At 29.8% G+C, this 26,647-nt stretch overlaps 4 protein-coding genes across 5 annotated transcripts; all 4 read right to left on the bottom strand.

The window, feature by feature from the left end:
• Positions 1-968: 968 nt before the first annotated feature.
• On the bottom strand, positions 969-10,145 carry LOC104709466 (uncharacterized). The gene is made up of 14 exons (XM_087456173.1): positions 10,017-10,145; positions 9,645-9,912; positions 6,549-6,668; positions 6,197-6,466; positions 5,732-5,855; positions 5,017-5,583; positions 4,644-4,915; positions 4,131-4,550; positions 3,956-4,058; positions 3,574-3,860; positions 3,203-3,403; positions 2,424-3,091; positions 1,920-2,354; positions 969-995 (listed from the first exon to the last, which is right to left on the bottom strand). Exons 1-14 carry the CDS (start codon positions 10,143-10,145, stop codon positions 969-971), a joined length of 3,891 nt encoding a protein of 1,296 aa, XP_087312299.1.
• A 710-nt stretch (positions 10,146-10,855) lies between these two features.
• Positions 10,856-11,790, bottom strand: LOC147942718 (uncharacterized). The gene is made up of 4 exons (XM_087456172.1): positions 11,656-11,790; positions 11,295-11,562; positions 11,087-11,198; positions 10,856-10,991 (listed from the first exon to the last, which is right to left on the bottom strand). Exons 1-4 carry the CDS (start codon positions 11,788-11,790, stop codon positions 10,856-10,858), a joined length of 651 nt encoding a protein of 216 aa, XP_087312298.1.
• Positions 11,791-12,250: 460 nt separating this feature from the next.
• Positions 12,251-13,780, bottom strand: LOC147942717 (uncharacterized). Of its 2 annotated transcripts, none has more exons than XM_087452987.1 (6): positions 13,593-13,780; positions 13,230-13,499; positions 13,002-13,116; positions 12,739-12,881; positions 12,558-12,642; positions 12,251-12,464 (listed from the first exon to the last, which is right to left on the bottom strand). In XM_087452987.1, the coding sequence occupies exons 2-6, from the start codon at positions 13,339-13,341 to the stop codon at positions 12,377-12,379; spliced, it is 543 nt and encodes a 180-aa protein (XP_087309113.1). In that variant the 5' UTR covers positions 13,342-13,499; positions 13,593-13,780; the 3' UTR covers positions 12,251-12,376. The 2 variants fall into 2 exon arrangements, with proteins under 2 accessions (XP_087309113.1, XP_087309115.1); XM_087452989.1 differs by having other exon boundaries at positions 13,230-13,492; positions 13,593-13,762.
• A 781-nt stretch (positions 13,781-14,561) lies between these two features.
• Positions 14,562-16,974, bottom strand: LOC104699060 (replication protein A 70 kDa DNA-binding subunit D-like). Its single transcript, XM_087456171.1, has 11 exons — positions 16,906-16,974; positions 16,670-16,736; positions 16,472-16,624; positions 16,284-16,383; positions 16,055-16,179; positions 15,873-15,957; positions 15,671-15,800; positions 15,375-15,571; positions 15,162-15,285; positions 14,884-15,093; positions 14,562-14,723 (listed from the first exon to the last, which is right to left on the bottom strand). The coding sequence occupies exons 1-11, from the start codon at positions 16,972-16,974 to the stop codon at positions 14,562-14,564; spliced, it is 1,422 nt and encodes a 473-aa protein (XP_087312297.1).
• Between the last annotated feature and the right edge of the window lie 9,673 nt (positions 16,975-26,647).

The raw sequence follows: 26,647 nt of genomic DNA, 5'->3' as shown, positions 1-26,647 counted from the left end.
TTTCTTCGGGTTGGAGGCTACATCTAAGACCAAATCGGCAGCGATTTACTGAGTTTGTCCTCTTGACAACGGCAACTTCATCTTATCAGTCGCATCTCTTTAAGCTAGCTCATTGCCAGAAAGCAAACAGGATCTTTCCCCTGATTGCTTGAAGACGGCGATGGTCTAGCTTGCGTTAGGTGTATTGCTCGGTTTGGTTCTTCAAAATAACAATTGATCTCCTCCGATCGTGGCTGAATGAGTCAAGAGATTTCACGGTGTTGGTGAACTTGCGTTCGCCTTTTCTCCGAAAAAAAATTTCATCTTGCTAGGATGTGCTCCAAATGAATCGGCCATTAGAGCATGTTAACTTTCTTTGCTTTTGTTTCAGTGAAAATTTGGTTGAGTTTGGTGAGTTTAGGTGATGTGAATGAAGATAATTTATAGTGTTTAGGTGATTGTAGGATTTTTCATTTAAGAATTGCAAAAAAATATTGTAGAGCAAGTTTATAAGATTTTGCAAATAATTTTGAAATGGAAACAATACTGGGTATATGCGATTGTGCTTGTAAATTCATTAAGAAAATATTCATATTTTCAAATCGTCTAATTACAATTGGAGAACAAAATCTATCTTACCTTATTAATAGGAAGTATATTAATTTTAAAATAAACATCTTCATTGTTTTATTGGAATGCTTTCTGTTATTGAGAAACTCTTAGAACTTATTTTACCTTATTTGTAGACTTGGTCTTTAATTTACATATAATGTAAAATATATTATCTTTAATAACTGATTATTTTTAAATTTAATGCTCTTCATTTTAAGCAATTAATTCGTGCGTCTTGCTAAAATTCCGGTGAAATGAACATATGTTTTGATTACACAATATTTTAGTTATTGTTTTTTTGAAATTTTTTAGAGACCAACATTGCAAAATAACAATTTAAATAAGTAAAAATAAAAGGGTATAACCCAAAATATACTTCAAAAATGTATATATAGATTATGGATCTCACATAATTTCCCAGGGAAAAACTAATCAGATAAAGATTGAAAAGGGGACCTCACGTTTATTTTTTATTTTTATCTATAATTCTTTTTAAAAACATTTCTTGAACAAAAAATTATAAAGATTCTCAAAATATTTCAAAGCTATTTCTAACCAAATAAGATTTGACTTCAAATTATAAACATTTTTGGATACGATTTTTAATATATCAAAAAAGATTCTCAAAATATTTTTTGATATTGACTTGATAATAAACTAGATACTAGGGAATCACCCGTGCTACAACACGGGGTTATATTTATTTTTAGTATTTTTGTTTTTTAGCTTTCATTTTTCTTCCTACAGACAGATTATTTTCTTTTTTCTTCGACTATGGACATCTTGCAGAGATAGCTATAGTCCCAAATATACAAATAAACACAAATATACATATCTATACACTATATAACCCCAAATATACAAAGAAACAATATATAAACAAAGAAAATAATTGGAAATAAAAAACTAATCCCGTGATGTAGCAATGCTTAGAATAATTTGTGTTTATGAATGTTTAATATCCAAAGTAAACAGTAAGAGAAGAAAAAAATTAAAATATTAACATTAGACATGATGTAAAAACTGATGGAGGAATCATACTCCTTCCTTAAACGCTTTAACCATCTATTCTATTTAACCTGTGCACCACAATAGAATAAACATCAAAGGTATTAGTATAGATATTATTCAAGAAAATTATTACTTACCAAATAGTGATGAAGTAATTACCATTCATTTTCCTAATGGAGATTTTGGAAAACTTCTTTAAAAACAACATTGGTTGTCTTCGTTTAAGGTTTTCCATCACTATCTGTTATCAACATCTTCAATCCAGACTTTGATTTAACCCTTGACATTGCTACATATAACTGACCATGTGAGGAAACGGGTCTAGGCAAGTATATCCCAACTTTTTCAAGAGATTGGCCTTGGCTCTTATTGATAGTCATTGCGAAAGCAACTGAGACTGGGAACTGTCTTCTACGCATTTTGAAAGACAACCTAGAATCCGATGGTGATATCAACATCCTAGGTATGAGAACTATCTTACCAACTCGCGTACCAGTTAAAATCCAAGCTTGTAAAATATGGTCCGCCATTTGGGTGATCTGCAGTCTTGTACCATTCATTAAACCACAATGCAGATCAATATTTCTCATCAACATAATTGGACAACCTATTTTCAAACGAAGCTGATGATAAGGTATACCCGAAACCTTAATGGTATTAAGGAAATCTGGTGAGTAAACCTTATCTTTCAGGGCACGTTTACCAATGTCTTGAAGCAACCTCATGTTCTTTGTCAGTCTTAAAACCTTGCACTGATTCCATAAGTATGAAAAGTTTAATTATGCATTGACAATCGCTTCCCTTGCTGCTCCAACAATAACTGGAAGAATTTGTCTGAAATCACCTCCAAAAAGGACAACTTTTCCTCCAAACAATTTGTATTCTTTATTCCTCACAATATCTTTCAAGCTTCTATCTAATGTCTCAAAGCAGTATTTACTCATCATTGGAGCTTCATCCCATATTATTAACTTTGCTTCTTTAACCAACGCACCAAGTTCTGAGCTCCGTGACATGTTGCAAGTAGAAGTTTCATTTGGATTTAAAGGAAGGGCAAACATGGAGTGAGCTGTTCTTCCTCCTTCCAGCAGTAGAGATGCAATACCGCTAGATGCTGTATTGAGAACAATATGACCTTTGGATCTTATTGCTGCAGACAATACTTTCCACAAAAAAGTTTTCCCTGTTCCTCCAAATCCATATAAAAAAAAGACACCACCTTTGTCGTTGATAACAACTTCCATTATCTCATCATAGACCTTCTTTTGTTCTTCTGTTAGCATCTTTTTCCAACCTTCATGTTTCTTTGCTAAATCCTCATGGTTGTAGTTGAGTTCATCCATTATCAACTGATTAGGCAATGTTACATCTTCAAGGGATATGTGTGGCATAAGGTTATACTTTTTCAGTGAACATCCATTTCTTTTCAATAGCTTCTGTAACTCTTTTAGTAGCAATTTTTGTTTCTCCAGTTCTGACAAACAATAGTCTATGAAGAATATATAAAAGTCATTTCGTTAGAGATATTTAATTAAGCTATCAAATATTTAATGGCTGACATATAGTATAATTACATTAAGCTATATAAGACAAAATATACTTGGACGTTGTCTCCTCTGTTTCTCTTTTCTCTCAATATCTTCTGATAGGATTTTCCATGTTTCTTCCCATACAGTTTTTGGAGAAGTTAAACTTTCAGATATAAGCATTATCACAAAAAGTCTACGACAAAACTTTGATGAACACCAAAAATTAGCTTCCTTTATGCTTTCAATATACTCTTTGTCATCATTTAGCAAACCTAGAGCAAAGCATGCCTCTTTGTAGGTTTTATAAACAACACCTTTGACAGTTTTGATGCGTTGAAACAGGTAGGCCATGTTTTGCTGTTGATGAGAATTCTAAGATGGTAGGAATCTTCTAAATTATGTGGCACATAATTGATTCGCCCAACAGAGAAACCAGTTTTACCTCTCCGACGAAACTCTTTCTCCTTTTTATCATAGATGTATTTATTTGGAATCTGTTCATATGTAAGCTTTCTGGCTTCCTCATCCCTTTGACACAACTCAAACCAAGCGGTAAACATCGTCTGATCAAGAGTTGGGCGATTTAATATGGTTGTTGGCTTGTCGCCATCTTTGTAGAAAATAGGTTGCTTCCCTTCCTCATGGAATGTAAGTTTCACAACAGGTGTTCTTCTATAGTGTATAGGATACTGATTCGTCCTCCAGAATGCTTCACATCCGGAAACATATCTGCAAATTGTAGAAATTCATATCATTGAGTCTGTAGCACGAAATAAACATCTTATAACGGAAGTTATATGTTTTATAATGAAATATAGTTAAACCTGCAGTCAAAGAAATCTTGAACATCATCCTTTTTATTTGTCTCTTTACTATTGACATCGTCGGTTGGATACTCTGTTTCATCCGCTTCCTCACCGGCCTCAACTGACACAGTAACACGATCTTGGCCGTTGTGCACATACTTAAATAATTACTTGACCGATCCAATTTGGTTACACCATTCCACGTTAATGTGAGCTTGGTACTTTAGAGAAAGCTTTCTGTTGTATGGGACGACATATGTATTGTCGCACTTGAAACCATTCTTCTCTATAAAACGGCCATCATCCCTCCTCCGGTAAATTGGATATCCATCTCTGTCTAAGTTTGTTGTGTTAACAAATTCTTTAGGATAGAACTTTGAACATTTTCCTCCAACCATACACGAAGAGTTAATATTCGCACTTCCACAGGGACCATGAATCATACATTCTTTGACAACTTCGTAGAGTTCTGGATCTTTCTCTTTATCTAGGATTTCTGCAGAAATTATCTTGTCGATATGATCGGCTGTTGGAAATTTATGTTTCTTATCCATCCAGACAATAATATGAGCACGAGGAAGAACTCTTTTCTGAAACTCAATCTGGTAAATTGCTGCAAAATAGATTATGTTTATAAATATTTTTACAAACAATGAAACATATTTTTATAAGCATTAAATTAAAATTATTAGTCGAAGAGATTTACCTGAAACTGTTTTGCCCAATATATTCTTCTTAGTTAAATCATCCATAAATTTTTCTAGTTTAATCTTAAAAATCCTGCAAATGATGTCAGGCCGATCATCAGCTTTTAAATTCCTCTGGTTGACAAATCTCGTGATTTTTGGCCACTTCGCGTTGCAAGTGAAGGTTATAAAAAGGTCTGGGAACCCAAAATGTTTACATGTACACATGGCATCCAAATAATTTTGCCTCATATAACTTGGTCCACCGGTGAAAGAAGGTGGAATAACAACTCTGTTACCATGATTAGTGAGATCATTTTCTCCATCATCCGCTGCTTGCTGAACCTCCTCTATCTGTGAACTCCTTAATTTCTTCTGGTTTTTTTTATGTACCGGAGACGATTAGACTCAATCATAGTATACGTATCAACCAAGAACTGCTGAAATAAATGCTTAGACCGGAATAAGATATGTTTCTCATCTTTCCTTTCGTGTAGCCTATATGCGTACCACTGCCTCATACTTATATCCTTTCTCTTCTTCTTCTTTGATCCCTTTTTAGCTGTCTTTTTTAAACCCAATGTGTATCTATCTTCACCGAGTGGAAATAAAAGAGGATATTGCAGAGCAAGATAAGAGATATGACACTCATGAATTCTTTTCAACTTACCAGACTGCATTTCAATAACTATATCACGCTTATTCATTTCACCATTGAAATCTCCAGGTATCAATGCGGCAACTTCAGAAGCAGTAGCCAAGTTATATTTGGTGCCATCTTTCTCACGTGTAGACACGATTCGCATATGGAAATTGGCTTTTTCTTTTTCCAAAGAAAACCTATCTCTTGCATAACGAAAATGTTGTACGTACGGATTAATCTCATTCAACATCTTCTGTAGTTTTTCAACTATTTCCTCTTTGAACTTTCTCTTTTCCGATCGATTTTCGTCATCTTTACTGTAGATAAAAGAAGGATAATATAAGATCAAATATTGTAAATTGAATAAATTGTAAAATATTTTCAGAAATAAAATTTAGGATTTATAATTACCTCATTATATTCATTCGGTTTGCAACTTTATTTTCAGTATCAACAATATATTACTGTTGAAACTTTGGATAGTCGCCAGGTTTGGGTTTCAAAGAACCCATTAGATGATAATTTTTGCCTTGCAGAGCAAACATAGAGGGTCCTCGACCTTTCTTTACTGAACGATTCACTTTACCTCCTATAGAGGTAAATGAGAATATCATGTTATAAGCTCTGATATTTTCTCAGAAATGTTTGGCTAATTCATCATTAGATGTTAATAACCACAACAACAAAGGTGGAGATTCTCTCCACGATGGTAGTTGAATTTGTCCATGCATGCAACATCCACTGTATATTGGTGTTTTTGTATTCTTCCTCCTATTTAATCTTTCACCATACCAGAAAACAACACCACAATCTTTACATGTGTGGATAGGATCACCGTCATCATCATAAGCAGGATTTGGTTAAAATCTGTTAATTAAATTTGACGAAACTGACTATCCGATATAGTAAAAACAATTTTGTTAAACATACCGTCTTTTGGGTTCGTCGTCTTTTGTTTCTCCGTGGAACTTATATTGTTCTTGACAGTTGATTTAGGTTGACCAAACACCTTTTGAAAAGCCTCATCAAAAAGGGTTAGGAACTCATAACGACCTTTAGCTTCTTTGTGTCTATGTTCAATTGTTTGTGTAATCGTTTCTGAATCATAGTCAGAATCATTAGAATCAGATGTGTCATCAGGTTCATCTTCTTGACTAGTACAGTCAAAGACTTGTTGCTCATATTCAGCTTCTGTATCATCTGAGAAACAAATTTTTTTCTATGAATATATTGAGTTGAATAAGTATTGACTATAAATTAGTAGAGAGAATAAGATACATACCACTAACAAAATCCTCATTTTCTGAGTTGTCTTCTTGGTCAGATGTGTTATCCAAATCTCTGAACCTACTGATAGTATTGTTATCCTCAGAAGGGTAAGATGAAGAAACCTTTAATGTGCCTGGTTTGAAAAGTAGGAGGTTAGTAGAATAAACACTTTTGCAATATTTTGAATAGAAAAGGTACCCAAATTAGGGCTGGGCATTCGGGTAACCCGTTTGGATTCGGGTTCGGGTAAACGGGTTTAGAAAAATAGAACCCATTGGGTATTTTTAGATATATGGGTTCGGTTCGGTTTTGGTACTATCGGGTTCGGGTCGGTTTGGGTTACAAATTTTAGAACCCGATTAGTACCCGAACTACCGGGTACCCGAAAAAATATAATTAAATTTAAATAAATTTAGTTAAATTTTGACTTACATAACAAAATATTTTCGATATTTTGATTATTTTTGATATTTAGGTATAAAACTAAATGAAATATTCAAAATTATAATCATAATTTTGGGGTAATTGCATTATATTAATGATAAATATTATAAATATGTTTATATGTTCGGATTTAATGGGTACCCAAACGGGTACCGGGTATTACCCGATCCTAACCCGAACCCACATGTATTAGAAAATAGAACCCAATAGGGTTTTATAGGTAAACCCGAACCCGGTTTTCGGGTCGGGTTCCGGGTTGGGTATTCGGGTACGGTTTTTATGCCCAGGCCTAACCCAAATTAACCAAAAAAATCAAAATTAAAATTGTATACCGAATCTTGTTTGTTGTTTTGTACTGATGTTGACACTTGGATCTATGATAGTTGGTAGTACCGATTGAGATGTATTTTGAGTAAAGACATTCAAGGTAACTCCTTTATTGATATTGCCTGCTTGATTAGTATTTACAGAATCGTTGTTTGGAGTGTCAATGATTTCTGACAAATTTGATCCATTGCCTGTACATTTGTATTGAAAATAAAAATATGTCTATTAAAACAAAATTATAAAATAAGCAATATATTAAAAATTTAATATGAATATACGAAAATATGACCTTTTGAATATGGACTTTTCCTTGATTTATTTATTTGGGAAGACAAACGCCCTAATGGAGAAATGCATACATTAGGTGTATCATAATCTGCTAAATCTATATTGGTAGGAGGTTAATATCCAGAACCTTACGAACATAAGAACTACCATGAAATAATGGATGTAAATAATTATCTATAATCTGTAATTAAGAGGTACATACCATGGAGGATTTTTCTTGAAGTCGATGGTGTTAATGTATTAATTCTGCTACTATTTTTACATGTTGACCTCCTTTCTGACCTCTCTATAGATTTGATAATACTTCTATTACTATCACTTATATTAGTTAAATCCTTCAACATTTGACCAAATATATAGTTGATAGGGACTGTATATTAGATTCAATATTTTTAGGAGCTGCATCAACATGACCTGACAAAAAATAAGAAATGCTTTAAATTCATGAAGCTATATGATTATGTATAATCTATAGTAAAAAGTTACATACCATGGGGTACTTTTCTTAAAGTGGATGGTGTTAATGCTACTTGTTTCTCATTTTTTCACATGTTGACCTCCTCTGTGACTGCCCTGTAGGATTACTAACACTTTTATTACTCTCAGTGATATTTGTAATATCCTTCAACACTCGACGAAGTGCAGATTTCCCAGGGACAATATGATTAGATCCAAGAAATGCTTGTGCTGGATATTCGTTTTCAGAAGATGTAGTAATCCGAGACTTCTTCTCGTTGTTTGGAAAATGTGGAGTTTTATGAGTTCTGTTCTCACTTTCATCTTTCCTCCATTTTATATTCAATGATTTAACAATATGTTTAGAAAAACTCTAGATAGTAGAAGGTAAGAAAACTCTGTTTGCATAGAATGAGATGAAGAAGGATTAGTTGTTGTGATTGCGTATAATTAGAATAAGTACTTAAAAAGATATTTATTCCTATTATAGTTTTAAATATATAATTCACATTTAATATTTTAAAGGAGTAGATTAAGATGTATGATAAATTTTTTAAACAATTGTGGTAAGTTATAATTGTAATGCATATATGTATTTCCTTATACCGTAAAAGGTTTCCGCGAGTGAGATTGTTTCGTTTGTAAAACATACCAAGCAAAATTAACTAAATAGCCGCCAAAATCAAGAGTACAACTAAACAAAAGAACATGGTCCAACAACAAAAAGGTTTAAATACATAAAATGATAGATGCATAAGTTTCACTTATAAATATCGTCTTTGAGTCTTGATCTACTTATGCAATTGTGGTTGTGGCTTCATCATGATGTCCCATCAGGTTCCTTATGTAATACGACGTCGCGAATTCAGAGCTGAATATATTTTCAATTTAGCTTAGACCGTATCGATATTAAGAAGAGATTACAAATATTTGCGTTTCAAACTTACTTTGTTTTGTGAGCTTCCAAACCAGCAATGTTTGGTTTTATGAAGATCCTTGATGACCCATTGCGATTGACAATGCATGGTTTCCCTATCATAGTCGAGATGTTCTATTAAATTTGATATTAGAATTTCAAAGATCCAAAGTATAATATCGATACATACCTCCAATAACACCAACATTCCAAAAACGTAAAACACAAAACACAGGCTCCGTTTTGTATGTGAGATGACATCCTTTTAATCTCCAATGATACATAAAATACTCAGCATACAATCCTTTTGCACAACACTTGAGCGTGTCATTCCTATTTTTATAAAAACATAAAACCAAGGTTATTATTTTCTTAGTATCTAAATATGATAATTCTAATTGATGGAGTAAGAATCAATAATCCAAATGCAAAAGTAACAACACATTATCACCAAGTTTGAAACTAAATTAGTATCTGCCATTGAGAAGAGTAAAGACTACTTCATCATAATCATTGACATTACCATACTTGGGTTTAGGCTTCACATCAATTATACAGCCACATAGATCTATGTTGCATTAATACAAATATATATATATATATATATATGTTAAAATTATTATATGTAAATATTATAAGGAAAAGGAATGAGAAATTTGGTAAAGTTAATAGACTTACCAATAGATGAATCGTCCAATGATCTGCCGTTTTTTATGTCTAAAAAGTCTTTGAAGCGATAAAATTCTCCCTCCCCTTCATCTGCTTTTTTAATCATCTCAGTTTCCTCGATAATTCTGATCTGGTAAGGATGTGTTGTGTTTCTCTCTCTGAGTGTTGGATGGATGACCTTAAATTTATCAATCCAATACCATTCACCATCGTAGATATATCTAGGAACCTTCTTCAAACGTGGATCGTGGATTAAAGTTGCTTCAATCGTGTGACCCTTGCATGTCAAAAATTGAAAGTATGTAATAGTCACTTTCATGCAATCAAAGAGAGTTTTTGGCTATACAATGAGTAAAAAGAATATACAAAGTTAAGATTTACCTCTTTATCCACCAACAGCATGATCCTTTTTTCAAAGAAATCATGTGTCTTCCAAGTACTCAAGACCTTAGTGATGATCCTCCAATCGGTCCTTCCCGGACTGAGATCAGCAATACTTGTGATAACCATTTTCTGAAATGAAATTTGTTTTGGTTTTGGAGAGATTGGAATGATGTTTTTTTCTGGCTTTTTTATAAGAGAAGGGAATTGGAAGAGTCCCTTCACGTAAATATGTCTACCGTAGACGCTTTATCTAATTTTTTATTTGTTTCCATTAGATGTTGAAATTTTTTATAGATATATATATATATATATATATGTATATTCCATTAGATAGATTTTGTGAAGATTTGATTATGATACAAATCAAATCATCATCCTCTTGTCGACAGTTTTGATGTAAAATATATATTGAGCTAAATTTCTGAGTAAGGTTAGTTCCTATATTATGTAATAGTAAATATAATCGTTTGTATTAGAGAAAATTTATACAATCTTTCCAGTAAACTATAAATTATGATAAACACTATAAATTAATACTCTATAAATTAATAAACACTATAAATTAATAAACACTATAAATTAATAAATTAATACTCTATAAATTAATAAACACTATACATGACCTCATCTTGAAATCTTGGACTTCTGCAACTGGGGGATTAAAATGAATCCTTGATACCAACGGGTAGAATACAGTTCAATTCTTTGACCTATTAATGGAAAACGTAGGTCAGGTTTATAGTAAATAAAAAAGCATTAAATTTTCCAAATCAAATAATTCCCTAAATAGTAATGTACAATAACTATAGAATAACAATTATACAAAGACAAAAATTTTAATTACCGAAACTTGGGTATTTGGCATGCCAAAATTGCAAGACTGCAACAACATGATAGCATCCTGTTGCAATCCAATTGTTGGTAAAAAAGCTGGTTGTCTCATTATATGCCACACATTGTATCTCCATACCACTACGAAACAATGAAACACAATTTCAGTATATACACAATTTAAATAATGCTTCATATATAAATGACCTAAGATCGTAGTGCAAATGTTAATATACCATAAATCTCTAGGAGTGAAATGTAAGATCCTCATAATCGCATATGGAACCTCCACATTTGGATAATGTGCATGGATAATGGGTTCGACATTGACGACTTCAACCATGATGTCTAATAGAAAACGAAAATATTGTTGTCAGATTATTATTAGGATATCTTGCTAAAATATATGAAGGTACAAATAGGACTATAAATAAGGAAACTTACCTATTGGGCGTTGTGTTACAGCATGGTATCCATCAAAGACTATATCACTAGTTTCGAAAGCAAAGAAGTGTTTGTTTGGAATCACTTCTGAATTTTCCACGATGGTGTCATTGATGAAGATAATCTTGTGATCACATTCAGTGTGCTTCAGACGTCTATCATTGTGACAGACAGAGAAATTGGAAACAACCTTCCAATCATTTTCAGCAATTTGATTGTTGAAAATTTTGAACAGATCCGGAGTGATGGTTGTTTCAATTTTGTCACCCTATATCAAAAAAATTAAACATATTGTTACACAATAGATTGTATATTTTCGCAAATAAAATTGATTCTACAGAGATCATGTATAGATACTTACAAAGACATCATAAAGGATTAGTTGAATTGTGGAACCTTCGTCAGACTCCTTTCTCCATTTTCTCAAGACCTTTACTTGGATTTTCGAACCAGATCTCCATGAATGAAGATCCTTAACTCTATCATATACGACCATTTTGTGTGAATGATGTTTTTGATTTAAGCATAGAAGGTATGTTATGAACTGTCACATATTGCTTCCTTTTATAGACAATATACGTCGTTTACGAATCGTTACGCCGATTTGTTAATAAAGAGTAAATTACGCCGATTTGTTAATAAAGAGTAATTAAGAATATCAAGAAATTATTTATAACCGCCAATATTCTCTCATATCTTTGGTAAATATTCGTTTACCAAATATCATATCAAATCTTATTGTAATAAATTTAGGTAGGGAAAACAACAAAGTAGAACAATGGGAATCGAAATCTTACTGTTTTATAAATGGCATCTATTGGTTTTAGTCAATGCTGTTCAATTTAGAAATGACATGCATGTGTCATTCATGATCAGTTTATGTCTAAACTTTTTTAAAAAAAAACTAAAATAATTTTTGGTAATAAAGTTATTTTTTAACAGTAATTTCATATTCATTAAGCTTTAATAGAATAGATATTTCCGCAATTAAAGGTTCAAGATTACAACAACTAATTTGAAATCATATTGAAATTAGAAGGAAATGAAATATTATAAGGAAATAAATATTAAAGTAGCAAATCTTAAAGCGAAATTGATTCATTTGAATCATTTTCTTCTTCTTCTTCACCGTTATAGTCTTCATCTTCTGATGTTTCATGAAAACAAAGACTGCGAAACATGAAGGAAAATAATAGTTGAAAAGACTATAGAGATGAATCCATATTTAAAATATGTCATAGTATAGAAATGTTATGTACTTACAGTGCCGGATCTCTAGTGAATTCTCTTGCTTCGTCACCAAGTAGAATTTTAGAACATCTTAATTGAGACATTAGACAACGAACCCCTTTTAAAAAAAATAATTTAAAAACGGTCAATAAAAAATATATTTTTTTTATTTCATGGTTTATGAAAAACAAATATTTTTTTTATTTCTTAATACCTTCAAAGACAGATATTCTCCAAAACATAAGCAGACACACTACTGAATCACTTGCATACGAAGGACTTGCAACAATTTGTTCCCATTTATCTTTAAATTCCGAAAATGTATCACCTACAGCAATACATTCAATCTCTTCGCCACTTTACAAAAAAATAATAACAAAGTCAAAAACTTATGCCACCATCGTAGCATTATTTTCATTGGCAAAAATTATTAAAATTAGATAGTACTTCTTTTTAAATTTAAAACAATCTACTTACTTGATGTCAATTACAGTAAAGGGAAGAACATCTTTCAGACCATTGAATCCATTTTCATTATCTAGAAAACAAATTCTCCGTCTGGGCTTGACTGTTTGCACTTCACCACAAAAATCTAAATTTATTTAAAAAGAGCCAAATATTAAAAAGGTACTTATGATGATGAATATTAAAAAATATTGTTTAAGAAAACTTGTAAGTTAAACAGTAATATTTGAATAAATTTACCAACACAGCAGTTTCTCTCATCCTCTGTAGCATTTTCAAGTGATAATGCATCTGTTAGATGAAGAAAGTTGTCTGGACATCTTGGAGGGATTGGAGTGATGAGAGTTTGCATTGTGATCAATATTTGGAAAGACGTGTTACAGTTCCTGAAAGTATGCTGATTTTCAATAACTTGGAACTTGTAAAGAAGATATCATTGTCCTTCTTGCAACACGTCTCTGAACTGATCAAAGTAAACCCGACTTCGGAGTTTTGCTTCAATTCTTTTCCCTTAAAATTTAAGAAGTACCACAATTGAGATTTAAATGTTAAAAAGATGATGGATAAAATGCATTTTTAATCAACTTAATCGTGGGTTTTTACCTTCTCATCAACCAATATCAAACATATGGAGGTTGGCTGACGTAAAATGATTTGGGGTATCCACAGCCTCAGTACCTTAACAGCAACACTTAACCTATTTGTTGTCGGATTCAAATCCTCTATGTATGCTACCATTTTTTTGCTTTTTCTTGTTAAAAAAAAAGAATAGAAGAAAGAAGATGAAAGGTGAGAGGTTATAATAGTTCTATAACAGTTATATAGGAAGATTATAGTAAATGTTTTTATTTGGATATATCTAGAAAAGAGGAAAAGAGAGATTCGAAGTAACGTCCACTATTTATGTCTTTTTCGTAATGTCAGTTGGAAATTTATAGAACCAAAGCAAAGACTTTGGAAGTATGTAAATGTTAATATTTTGACTTCAATCCATCCATGCATTGGTTTACTTTAAAATATGATATAGATTATAAATTCGATTATGTTATGTATATACAGTTTAAAAATATTTTTGAGAATTATTCTTCAAAAGCATCCCTAGTGAGATAAAGTAACAGTGGGCGGCAGAGAGGATGAGAGAAACTGCTATGTTGTATATTATATGGATGAACTTATTTAATGGTTATATCAAATGTCTCTTTATTGATGGATACATGATGAAACAGATGAGTTAAAAGTATATTTCTTCATCGTATACTCCACTGAAAGTTCTGAACCCTATAGCAAGTCTTTACCATCATCAATGTCTCTGTTGAAAGAGATCCTATTTTACCAATTTAAAGATTTCTACATTAGAGGCTACTGCTTAAAATTAATACTAAAAAACTAAGCAGTCGCACATTTTTGAAAAATACCATAGTGATTTATTGATAACAAAGCAATCTTATATAGAAATAAGATTAAAAGTAAGCAAATAACCAAAAATAAATATTAAAAGATAGCATTATAAAGATGCTTATTATTGTTCAACTGAAAATATGAAAATATTGGGAAACCAAACATGGGGTAGGACTATGCTTTTCCGTGATCAACATCTTCACAGCTAATGACTTCATTCAAATCCTTGGTAGGATAATCTCCTTTATCTTCGGTGAAATCAGTAGAGTGATTGGAACATTGTTTCTTACTTGTAGATGATTGATCAATGGTAGGGTGGATCGATTCTGTTTTGCGCTTCGACGAAGGAGTTGAACTGGAAGAATTATCAGTTTCATATGGCTCAGTGCCATTGGTAATCACCAGTGATGCATGTATGTATATAGTATATACATTAGAGTTATGCATTAATAGTATAGATATAAATAGAGTTTAATATTTAAGTGAAAATTTAAACCTGTTTAGAATTGGTGAGACTAATTCGGTCTATAGTATTTTCCGATTCTTCATTACCAATTTCCATGAATTTATTGCCTTCCCAGACATTAGCAACCTTGTAACTATCTCTAGCACCAGAAAGATTGTCCCCAGCAATACATATCAGAAATTGAAATGTCTTGCCACAGACAGCCTTAATTTGATCAGCGATGAGATTAGGATCCATAATCTGCATAAATATCATTTTGTTAGATTCGGAAATATGTTAACACATGTTTCTATACTAAAAGAAACTACCTCTTCAAATGAACCATTTAGTATTTCAGCTGCGGAAACTCCCACGATTTTTGATGCCCAAGTATCAAAGAAGAAAACTTTGGTCACACCACTTTTGTCCCACACGTGGACATGTAATTTGTACCTAAAGAGGAATAAATCATCGAATATATCAACAAACATATACTAATATTTCAATAGTAGTCCACAATTTAGCTTAGTTAGAATACTTACTTAGGTTCAATCAACGTGGCCCACTCGTTACAAGTTTCACACCTCCACCTTGGTTTGCTTGGTTTCTTGACATCTTCCAATTTAACCGTGGGGTCCTCTTTATCAACCTTCTTATTACACTTGCAACAACTAATATAGAACCAACCCCAATCTGTATCGATTCCTGATATAGAACATGCGATTCTACATTTTCCTACCTATCAAAATAATATATCATCCTTAAGCTTGTCTCACATTGATTATCTATTTTAGGTTATGTAAATATATTGATAGAGTATAACATAAATGTAAATTACCTCTGTTTCAGCAAGTACATCAGCGATCATTTGCAAAGGGAATTCAAGACCACTCTTGCTACCAGAAGTGTTATAAACTCTCTTCCCACCAGAATTGGTGATTGTTAAAGCCAATTGATCCGCAAGAAGACTAAAAAGGAGAAAATAGTAAAGAATAATGAAACATAATTATTTGAATAATATCAACTCTATTTGAATATACATGTTCTGAAAAGCCTCCATCTCTGGTAGCTGAGGATTGATCATCAAGATAGAAGAATTAAAAGCATTCTCAATGTATCGTTTCTCTGAAATCAAAAGTAAATATGATACATAAGTCAAAGGTGTAAAACAAATTATTTGTTATAGTCGGTGTAAATGTATAATATTTTTCCATGATGTTACCTTTGAAGCTGTTTTGTTTAACAAAGCGTAGGAAACACATGACCATACAATCACTTGACTCATTAATAGCACGATCTAAAGCTTCAGCGTAGGTTTCCCATAGAGTACATGATAATCGATTATCCCTATTTTAAGATTATGAACAAACATAGATTATATAAATATAGTTTAAAGTATAAGCAGTTAAATATATATATATATATATGTATCAATAGATTTATAATATTACTCAGTGTCTCTTATCTCAAACTTAATTTTCTTCCTGGTAATGTTGTTACGACTTGTGATTTCTTTTATCCCTACAGAACTGACTACTTGACAAATAACATCTGTAAATGTAGATAATATAACCGTGTTAATTAGTGAGTAAATTCATCCTTTTAAAGTAGTAACAAAATATATGGATTTTTAAATTACCTAGCATCAGATTTTTGTCAAGGTTTCCAGCAAGTATACTATCAAACGATGTGAATGATAGGTAGTGATTATCAGATACATTACCAGAAGGAGAAATTGTCGTATCATATCTGGTACTGATCTTATACTTTATAAGAGAAGGACGCAAGTAGGCTGTACATAGATTCAAACCAAAAGTTGATATAATTTTCCAAGTACCAGGAACCAAATCTGCTTCAAACTTGTTGATATGATCCTTTCTCACAGTAGCTCCTATTTTGTCACCCTATATAAACCAAAAAAAGAAAAAAATGAATAGAATAATTTGATATTAATGGATTAGTAAAGGAATATTAAATCTATACTAATATGCATATTGTTTCGTCAGCCAGAATCAGTTCTATTGATTCACCAAGTTTAGTAGTATTCATTCTCCAACTATGGAGAATTTTAACTTGAATACGCCAAGTATTTTTGTAAGGTTTGAGATCTTTCAAGGGAGTAAATGAAAAGGGGAGAGCCATCATTTTGTCTAAGGAATTTGAAATGTCTTCTTTTAGTATAATATTTCAATAGGAAGATCATAATATATTTATAGTGAAATTAGGTAGATTTATGTTATCAATTAGTAATTAAGATTTGATATTTCTAATATACGCAAATATATATTTACTTACTTGATTCGTTCCAACTGATAGATGAATATTCCTTTTCAAAGTTTATCGAAATAGAGTAGAGAAAAATTATAATCTCGGAAATCAAGCAATGTAGTAAGATTTGGTAAGATGAATATTCGTTATTAAAGATTTTAACTGAATCACAAAATATCTCTTTTAAAAGATAATACTGAAAAATTAATTGATAAGATCAATGTCGGTAATTAAGCAATTAGTTTAAATTTTGGTAATTAACATATATGGTTTTAATTTAGATACCTTAAATACAATTAAATCGGAGTGTTTGCCTCTAACGAATAACTCTGTTTGGTAGCGAGAATAACTATTCTTGAACCAAATCAAAAACATGATCCGAATATTTTAGAAATGGAGTACAAACAGATCCGTTAATTTTTTTTCTTCTGTTTCCGGATATTTCAGGATCCGCGTCCCGACCCGCCGGATATTTAGTGATTGAATAGAGGGTATAATGGTCATTACAGACAATGGTAATCATAGTTTAATTTGATTAAATTAAGTGATTCTCTAATTATTTTTAATGAAAAATGTACCAAAACAAAGTCATGGTCCAATTTGAGTCTAGTGAGTACTTCAGCTTTAATAGAATAGATATATATCTATACTTACTGTTTTATATATATAAAAAACACAATTATACGGTATATTGCAGGTCAAAACCGAAATTACATTTTAACATATACGTTAAAATAAAATAAAAAAAAACTTAATTATTCAATTAATAGTTATAAAAAATAAAACTGTTTTGTGGTATACCACGTGATAAATCCAGTTACTATTTATATTTATATCTCTACAAACTAAAAATTAATAAAACAACCATAGAATAACAAACTAATATAACATAATTTTTTTTATATAATATAGTTCCGCGAAAAAAAAAACTGTTATTGCGGGTTACCCTATATATTGATATACCGATTTTCACTACTACAACTATTAATCTATACTAATCAGATTTTACACACAAAACAAATATGTCAACATCGACCGAAAAAGTCAACATGTAAACTATGTGCATGTCATATGAACTCAAGCTCGACTAATAGAAGACTACTATATACTTTCGTGGGTTTTGTATACTTTCGCGGGTTAAAATTTTACATCAAACAAACAAAAATACACTATCCCATCATATATCTCTATATTATTATACAAAACAACAAAAAAATACTAAAAAAAATTATTATTATTCAGTAAAACATTTTTTGTTTTGTAGTTCACGTTCAAACAAAATGATAAATTATTTTTAGACACAAAAAATTTAAAAATATTAAAAATATATATATTTTTAAATATAATTATCCAAAATACAATAATTAAAAATTAGTCTTGTGGTGTACCGCAAGTTCAAACCTAGTTATTCTTATAACATAAAGAACAAAAATGTCATTATTATAGATAATACATGGTATATGATAGATTGATGGTTAATAATACATGGTATATAATTGATTGATAGTTAGTGTTGTTAGTTAGTTAAATATAGTTTTTTTTTGGTTATTTTTGCCAAATTCTCTTCTTCGTATTTATAGAATGTTGACCAAAAAAATATTTATAGTAAGTTTCCAAACTTATGGTAAGAAGTAGTTTTTGCCTTTCATCTCCTAATTAATTTTCACTAGATTCAGACCCGCACGTACGTGCGGAATTGATTTCAAAAACTAAGTTTGCTACTAAATTTATAATATATTACATTTTGGTAAACATTTTCTTTTTAGGAATGTTAACATTGATATAACCAAACTCATACCAGTTAAGGCCTTGATTGGTAGTGTATATAAGTGAGCATATAGATTTTAGAAAGCCAATCATGTTTTGTTTAGAAAGCATAAAAGGAGCATAAAGGGAGCATAAAAGGCTTTTAAATGCTCTATAGCCCAATGCTCCTAAATGAAGCATTTCCCAAGCATAATGGTTTTAAAGTTATTAAAATACAATTTTACCCTCATTAATCACCTAGAGTTTACTATAAATTCACAATAATATTTTTAACCTAACCCTAAAGAAAACGCATCAGAGAAAAGTCTGCAGCAGCAAACCTCAGCAAACCTCGTAAGTTGAAAAGCAACTCTTCCATTTTTTTAATCTTATAGCCAAATTTCTTGTGTATATTCATATATGATGCAAAGGGTACGAAGATGTCTTGATATTTTTCGTATGATTTGTTTCATTTATTTTAATATTCATAAGTTATTGTTTCATTTGATATTATGCTTATAAGATGTTTTAATTTGTTTTTCAAAATAAGTATTTTAAACTATTTCATTAGCAACAAAATCTATATTTGTATATTTAAAATGTCTAATTTTGTAATTTTATGTCTAAATGCTAATAGCTATACTAATCACATATCATTGTTAATATATTAATAGCATACAGCTTATGCAGCATACTGCTCATGCTGCATAATGCTAATGCTCCATTAACAGTTGTTCCAATCAAGGCCTAAGTATTCTATTTGTTTATAATTTGGTTTAGACTAAAAAGTGATCAGTTTTGTCTTTAATTATATGTAAAGATAACTACATTAAAAAAAACAATAAGAGAAAGACATTACATCTATTTTAAGACAGAAAATAGTAAAACAAAAGTGGTATATCCCGTCCAACATATTATTTTAGTTTATCAGATAAGGAAATAAGTAACTGTTTTGGATCCTCACGTATGTGTGGATTTTATTTGTAGATATATTTAGTTGTATAGGATCTATAACATCAAATCATATTAGTTTGCTATAAAAGTGTGAGAATGAAATAATAATCTTTTCACCGTATAATTTATTAGAATCTTAGCAGTTATGATATTAATCCACTAACACTATTCTTAACTGTTAAATATTATTCCACTTATGAACCAAGATCCGCATAATTTCAATATTGTATATATTTTGAATTAATATTTTAGAAATTCATAATATTTTATTTTTTTGAGATACTGATGAATCTAAAATCCAAAATATATTAATCACACAAATATCTTACACTAAACGCGTGTGGATGGATGCACAAATTTTCAATACAACATGTTGTTTGCTCGTTGAAAAGTCTAAATACAATAAAATTAATCACAAATGAAGTATATTCTTCACGTCATAATTAAAGTCCCTTGATTTTACTACTTCATGTTTCAACCTACATGCTTTCTTCTTCACACTACTAATCTCACAAAAAAATATGGACATCCTTCTGTGCGTTTGATGACTGCAGCCAAGCTATTTTAAAATGATTTTTATACTTTCTTCTTGTTTGATCTTTGTCTTAGGATGAGTTGGAATTGTACATAATTTTCAGGTTTAGTAGTCATTTATTCTCGGTATGAACTATGAACATAAATATTTATTAACATGAAATTAAAAGATAATTTAGTTTTGAAAAAAAAGACAGTTTCGTAGGCTTCTCGACTATGTTGACCTTTGACCTTTGACCTTTGCATGAACACAACCAAATTATTAGCTAATTGAAAAAACATTAAAAATTAACAACAATTAGAATCTTAGGCTTTGAATGGTTATACAGTATGGTGTAGATCGGACTATGCATACCAATATTTTGGTATGCAATATATTAGACTGTAGTATGGAGCAAACTAGTATGGAGTTTATAATGGTATGGAGCTTTTGATGAGTGGAATGAAAAATGCAGACCAACAGTGAATTTACAATAATATAGAGTTGTATGTTGAAATGCGTACTAATATGGAGATTTTTAGTATGCATTGTTGCATACTGATACGCAATGGTGAATGGTAAATTAAGTGCGGACTAATCCAATTTTAGTCCGGTCTGCAGCATACTATGCAACCATTCAAAGCCTTAATGTTTACGTGTATTACATATCTATGAGTTTGATTCCCAAGTCCAAATTATTGAACCGAAGTTTGCCATCTACAAAAACAAAACACAAAAATTAATATTACACAAAAATCACCTTAAACCTCAATACTAAAATTACATTATTATTTAACAAAAATAATTACAGCTCGATGAGTTGTTTTAAGGATACATGTTCTATGAACAACTCTTCCTGCTCTTCTCAATATTCTGATAACTTTTTTTTGATGATTTTATAAAGGAAAACCAATTTATAAACTCTTTCAATCAAAGGGTGTGTCATGCAAAAAAAAAGATCAAACTTAACATAATATAAAAGCCACCAAGTCAACAAACTAAATAATATTCAAAAATAAATAGATCAAAGTACATAGTTTTGAAGAGATACTTACACACAAGGTGGAGAAACAACTCTCTCCATGCTTTATTCAAACGATGATCCACTCGAACGCTGAAATCAAGAATTTAAAAAAAAAACTCAAAATTAGATTCTACTTCAATTAGCAAATAGAACCAAAAAAATATGTGCTATCAAAATTGAAAACCAAGAAAAGGATAATCTAGGATTTAAACACAAATATTTCGTTATACATAGGAAAATGGTATGGCATAAGTTAAATATCTGTTTGTGATTTTTCATTTATTGTTTAGATATTTTTTGCCCAAAACATTGTATAAATTTCTTAATTGTTCGTAAAAGATTTTTAACCTTACCAAAACAAATTTTATTAAAATTTTCAGAATATTGAAAATTTAATATCAGTTACTAATTACTTAAATTATCTTCAATTAATTTCAAAAAATAATCGATGAAAATTTATTATAGATTTCAACTTATACTATTCATTATTTATTTTAATTAAAAATAATATTTTATTATAAAATTAGAATTTTCACGAAATTAGGATTTAGTAGATCTGGTATTTAACTAAACATTAAATATTTCATAAATTTTTTAAAAATAATTTATTTTTATCTATAAGTTGAATATACTTTTGAAATACTTTCTTATTAATCATTTTGAAATCAATAGAAAATAACATATTCAGTTTATAGATATTTTCATTGGTTATTGGCAGTCTTGTTTGTAATTATTGTTTTAATTCACAAAATTAATTTAAGTAAACAAATTTAAAAAACTAACATTATTTATTTCCATTTTTGATAATCCCATATTTGTTTTCTTTAATTAACCACGTTATTTATGTTAACAAATTAATTTGGACTACTTCTTACCCAACTAAATAATTATCATTATACTAAAATTAAAATCTTTTTTCCAAAAATATCTAAAAATATATTAGAAAAATGAAATATATTTACATATATGTAATTTCGAATTTAAGAGTCCGATTTTTATGGCAACAAATTTAAATAATTTTCAAATATTAGGTAACTACTATTAATTTTAATTCAATTTCCATAAACATTAGATAATTATTATCTTGTTGATTTCAATTTCCATAAACATTAGAAAATTGCACTCGATTTGGAAGAGTTATATCTTTTTATTTTGGTTCGGCTAATACCAATAATATCAATCTGTTTGGCTCCTATTAATATCAATTTGTTTGGATACAGGATATGTATATCCTTATTCATATTTGAGTGGCATTTCATCATTTCATGTAATAATCTCTTAATATATGTCTACTTATTAAAAATACTTCTCTTTTAATAGTATAGATGGATATGATTAAGTTTAGGAAGTTTGCTTATATATATTATTTGTTATGAGTGTTGATAACAAAAGAAAAAAAACATACAGTACGTTTACAAATTACAACTATTAGACAAACGGTCGATTTATGCAAGTTAAAAAAAAAAGAAATTCACATACTGTATATCTGAAGTCATGAAGGCTGTTACATAGGTCATCGTTTCTTACATATCAATAGCATTCGTTTTCTGTCACATTCAAGGTAATTAATCTATAAACATTTTTTTTCCTTTTATTTTGGATTTGGTAAAAAAGATATATATATATATATACATATTTTGAAGGTTGGTTTAGTAGTAATAATATTATCGTTTTACCAATTATTTAAGTACTAAATTTTGACTTTCAGTTTAATAGTATTGTTTTATGGGTGATTTATATAAGTTTGCTCGATTCATTTCTTTAATTTGTATTTTTTGGATCTACTCAACTATGAGCCTGAATATTTAATTATAATTAATATCGAAAATGGGAAAAAGTGAATTTTGTAATAATTTCTAAAAACTAATGACCAATCTCGTGTATTTATAATGGTTTTGGCTTTTCTGTTTTTCTCTAATTTTTGTGGAAATGGTTAAATTTAGGAAATTTGCTTATACATATATTACGAGTGTTGACAATAAGGAAAAAAGACATATATATTACTACAATTAAACAACAATTTTTCTTTCACATATATAATATATTTGAAGTCATGAAATCGATTATTTTGTTCTTCGTTTCTTACATATTTATAGCACTCGTTTTCTGTCACGTTCAAGGTAACACATTAACTCACTTTTTGTTTAATTAGGTAATTCGGAAAAAAATTAAATGTATGTAGACTTCGAAAGTTTAGTTTAATAATAAATTAATTGATTGTCTGTACAATATATTAGATGTAGAAGCTAGCAGGCGGGAGTGTGAAAATCGAGAGACCTACGAAGGCCCCTGCCCCACTCACCATCATAATAAGTATTGCGTTTCAAAATCATTATTTAATCCCAAACCTTTTAAATGCCAATGTATGAATACAATCGTGGTAAAAACTCAGTACCACCGTTGCCAATGTTACATTTTTTGCTAAGTTTTAATTAATATAGTCTCATAAACTAATCTTGTATAACAATAAAGGGATCCCTCATAATAAAATAAACTAAATGTTTCAAGAATTGACATTGAACACTATTGTTATTTCATAGTATTTGACTGTTTTGTATTTTTGTAAATTAATAAAATTATATGCTTTCACGTTTATTATTGAGAATTTGTTAAAAATACCTTTTTTGATATACCTTTTTTCAAAAATACCCCTTTTAGGATATTTTTATTTTTACCCTATTTTAATTTTAATGACTATTTTACCCTTAGATAAAAAATATTTTATTCAATAAAAAGAAAAACAAAATTTTCCCGCCAAAAGAATTTCTGACATATTTTACCGCCAAAAAAAAAATTTACAAGGTTTTTAAAAGGTTTTAAAGGTAGAAAACTTATAAAAACCTTAGAGCATCATTAGCAGCGTTGCTTCCCCGTTACTCAAAATAAAAAATTAATATTTATTGTGTAATCAAATAAGAAAATGACACATGTAGTATTAAGCTGAGAAGCGTTTCTACCGGGAGGATTTTGAGAACGGTTCTCTGTGTTTCTCTCTCCTTCTAATATTATTTGATTAATTTTCAATTAAAAAATTTAGTTGAGCAACTGCCGCTGATGATGGTCTTATAAACGCTGATTTTTAGAAGAGTTTTAAAAGGTTTTTAAAATGTTTTTTAAACACATTTTAAACGTTTTTACAAGGTTTTTATAATGTTTTCAAAATATTTTTAAAAAGTTTTTAAACACCTTGTAAACGCTTTTACAAGGTTTATATAAGGTTTTTAAACACCTCGTAAAGATTTTAAAAAGAGTTTACAAGATTTTTAAAAGGTATAAATTTCAAAAAATTTGACGGGAAAAAATAAATTTTGACAAGAAAATTTTCGATTTTGGCGGAAAAAAATAATTTTTGGCGGAAATTTTTTTTTATTTTTAGCGGAAAACTTTTCATTTTTGGCGGGAAATTTTTCATTTTTTGCGGGAAATTTTTTTGATTTTGGTGACTGTACATTCTTGTTGTCATTCAAAAAAGGATAATTTGGTCATTATGTACATAAAGAGGGATAGTTTTTAAAATGGTTTGGAGGGGTATTTTCAAAAAGGGACAGGGTAATGGGGATATTTTTGAAAATGTCCCTTTATTGTTGACGTATATGTTTCAAAGTCATTATTTTTTTGTGCTCGAATATGTCTTTTTATGTTAAAATAGTAATATAATTTAATTCTCAGTATATTATGAAAATGTATAGAGAAACAAGCATATTGTATACATTTGAAATGCGCTAAACCAACAAATTTTTATTTCGATTCTTATTAACAAAATTTATCTTTTAAAAGTATAATTTATTTCTACCCTTACTCAATCTATTTCTCTCAATAGGATTGATCCCAACTAAGAAACGAATCTATGTCTCTTTCTTTTCTATCTAAACGCGCATTTGTGTAGATCTAAGAGAATAATTATATTTCTCTGTGCAATTCATCTACTCTTTGATTAAGGTGTTGATTGGTTCTCCAGCTACCTCCTGTAAACGTTGCGTTTGCGGGTGGTAGCGGTTGCTAGTAATTGGTACCAATCACACAAACCGCTCTAAATCGCTATCAACCGCTTAAAACCACTGAATTCCAAAATCTGTTTCCCACAAACATTTGCGGTTGTGGGTGGTTGCGGTTTTTTTGTTTTTTTAACTAAAAACAAATCAATGATACTGAAATATTTTTTATATATTTTCTACCTAACCATTTTATTCATTAAGGATGAGAGAAAATGAAGTAGGGATACGATTGAGGATATTAGAAAATAAACAACTATACAAGAAAATAAGATTCTAATTAACAATAACCTGGAAAACTTGATGTAAATTTAATAGCACATCGCACAAAAGTTAATAAAAATCTAAATAAATATAACATCTCATTAGAAATTTAAAAAAATAAGATTATTTATGAAAAATAATAAAACAAATCACCAATGACTCCTTCTCATTTTAATATAAAATTTATTTGTTTTCTGAATAATTATTTTAGTATTTTTAATGAATTTTTATTATAAATCAAGTTTAATTAACATTTTGGTGTTTTAAAACATTTATATAATTATGTATTACATTTCTTATGTTTTAACCGCTATTGCACCCGCTGGGTCAACCAGTCGTAAAATCCCTGCAAACGCACCCATTTTAAAACGCTAAACCAGTCATTCAAAACGCTTAATAACGCTTGAAACCGCAACCACCCGCTTCCGCAATCTCCCGCAAACGCTGCAGTTGAACCAGTCAGACCCTAACCATAAAAAACCGAAAACACACTTTCTAAGCTCTTTTTTATAGCTTCAAATTTTACAACTTTACAATAACATTTTATAATGCTCAAAATAGCTTGTGGTCTCACCTAGAATATTTATACACAAGAAAACCAATAGAAGACGAATTTGTATCAAGGAAATAGAAAATTGTTTGTTCTTCAAGTTTATTATTTTCCTTATTTGTTATAAAAAAATAGAGGTATTCATAATTATAGAAATAGGTGGTGTCTCACTGTAGCATTGTGGCACTGTAGTTTTTTTTTTTTTTTTTTTAAACATACCCCTCATGTTTAGTTACTTAAATACTTGATTATATTAATATTTTTTTGAAATTTTGTTCGGACACAAAAACTCTACATTTTTTCTTTATAATTTGATATGCATTTTGTTTGATGATTTTATTTAATAATATTAAATATTTTTAACATATTTTATCACATTTCTCTCTTTTATAATTAAAATATTTGTTAATAATTATATGATTCTAAAACTTTTTAGAAACAAAATATTTTTATGTTTTTTCTCTATAATTTGATATGCATTTTGTTTTATTATTTTTAAATAT

Source organism: Camelina sativa, chromosome 6 (assembly GCF_030686135.1).
Source record: "Camelina sativa cultivar CO46 ecotype springtype chromosome 6, ASM3068613v1".
NCBI lineage: Eukaryota > Viridiplantae > Streptophyta > Magnoliopsida > Brassicales > Brassicaceae > Camelina > Camelina sativa.
This window is presented reverse-complemented; position numbering and strand designations above follow the sequence as displayed.

What these genes read in the sequence shown, in the direction of transcription:
- LOC147942717 (XM_087452987.1), bottom strand. Translation starts at nt 13,341, where the DNA reads ATGCAAACTCTCATCACTCCAATCCCTCCAAGATGTCCAGACAACTTT. An exon ending in GAGAATATCTGTCTTTGAAG is followed by an intron (nt 12,643 to 12,738) that starts GTATTAAGAAAT and finishes TTTTTTTAAAAG; the next exon opens with GGGTTCGTTGTCTAATGTCT. An exon ending in TTCACTAGAGATCCGGCACT is followed by an intron (nt 12,465 to 12,557) that starts GTAAGTACATAA and finishes CATGTTTCGCAG; the next exon opens with TCTTTGTTTTCATGAAACAT.
- LOC104709466 (XM_087456173.1), bottom strand. Translation starts at nt 10,145, where the DNA reads ATGGTTATCACAAGTATTGCTGATCTCAGTCCGGGAAGGACCGATTGG. An exon ending in GACGACGAACCCAAAAGACG is followed by an intron (nt 5,856 to 6,196) that starts GTATGTTTAACA and finishes TTACCTCTATAG; the next exon opens with GAGGTAAAGTGAATCGTTCA. An exon ending in GGATATACTTGCCTAGACCC is followed by an intron (nt 996 to 1,919) that starts GTTTCCTCACAT and finishes AAATTATGTGAG; the next exon opens with ATCCATAATCTATATATACA.
- LOC147942718 (XM_087456172.1), bottom strand. Translation starts at nt 11,790, where the DNA reads ATGGTCGTATATGATAGAGTTAAGGATCTTCATTCATGGAGATCTGGT. An exon ending in TGTAACACAACGCCCAATAG is followed by an intron (nt 11,199 to 11,294) that starts GTAAGTTTCCTT and finishes GTTTTCTATTAG; the next exon opens with ACATCATGGTTGAAGTCGTC. An exon ending in TTCACTCCTAGAGATTTATG is followed by an intron (nt 10,992 to 11,086) that starts GTATATTAACAT and finishes ATTGTTTCGTAG; the next exon opens with TGGTATGGAGATACAATGTG.
- LOC104699060 (XM_087456171.1), bottom strand. Translation starts at nt 16,974, where the DNA reads ATGGCTCTCCCCTTTTCATTTACTCCCTTGAAAGATCTCAAACCTTAC. An exon ending in GCCACGTTGATTGAACCTAA is followed by an intron (nt 15,286 to 15,374) that starts GTAAGTATTCTA and finishes ATTCCTCTTTAG; the next exon opens with GTACAAATTACATGTCCACG. An exon ending in GTCTCACCAATTCTAAACAG is followed by an intron (nt 14,724 to 14,883) that starts GTTTAAATTTTC and finishes CCTTCGTCGAAG; the next exon opens with CGCAAAACAGAATCGATCCA.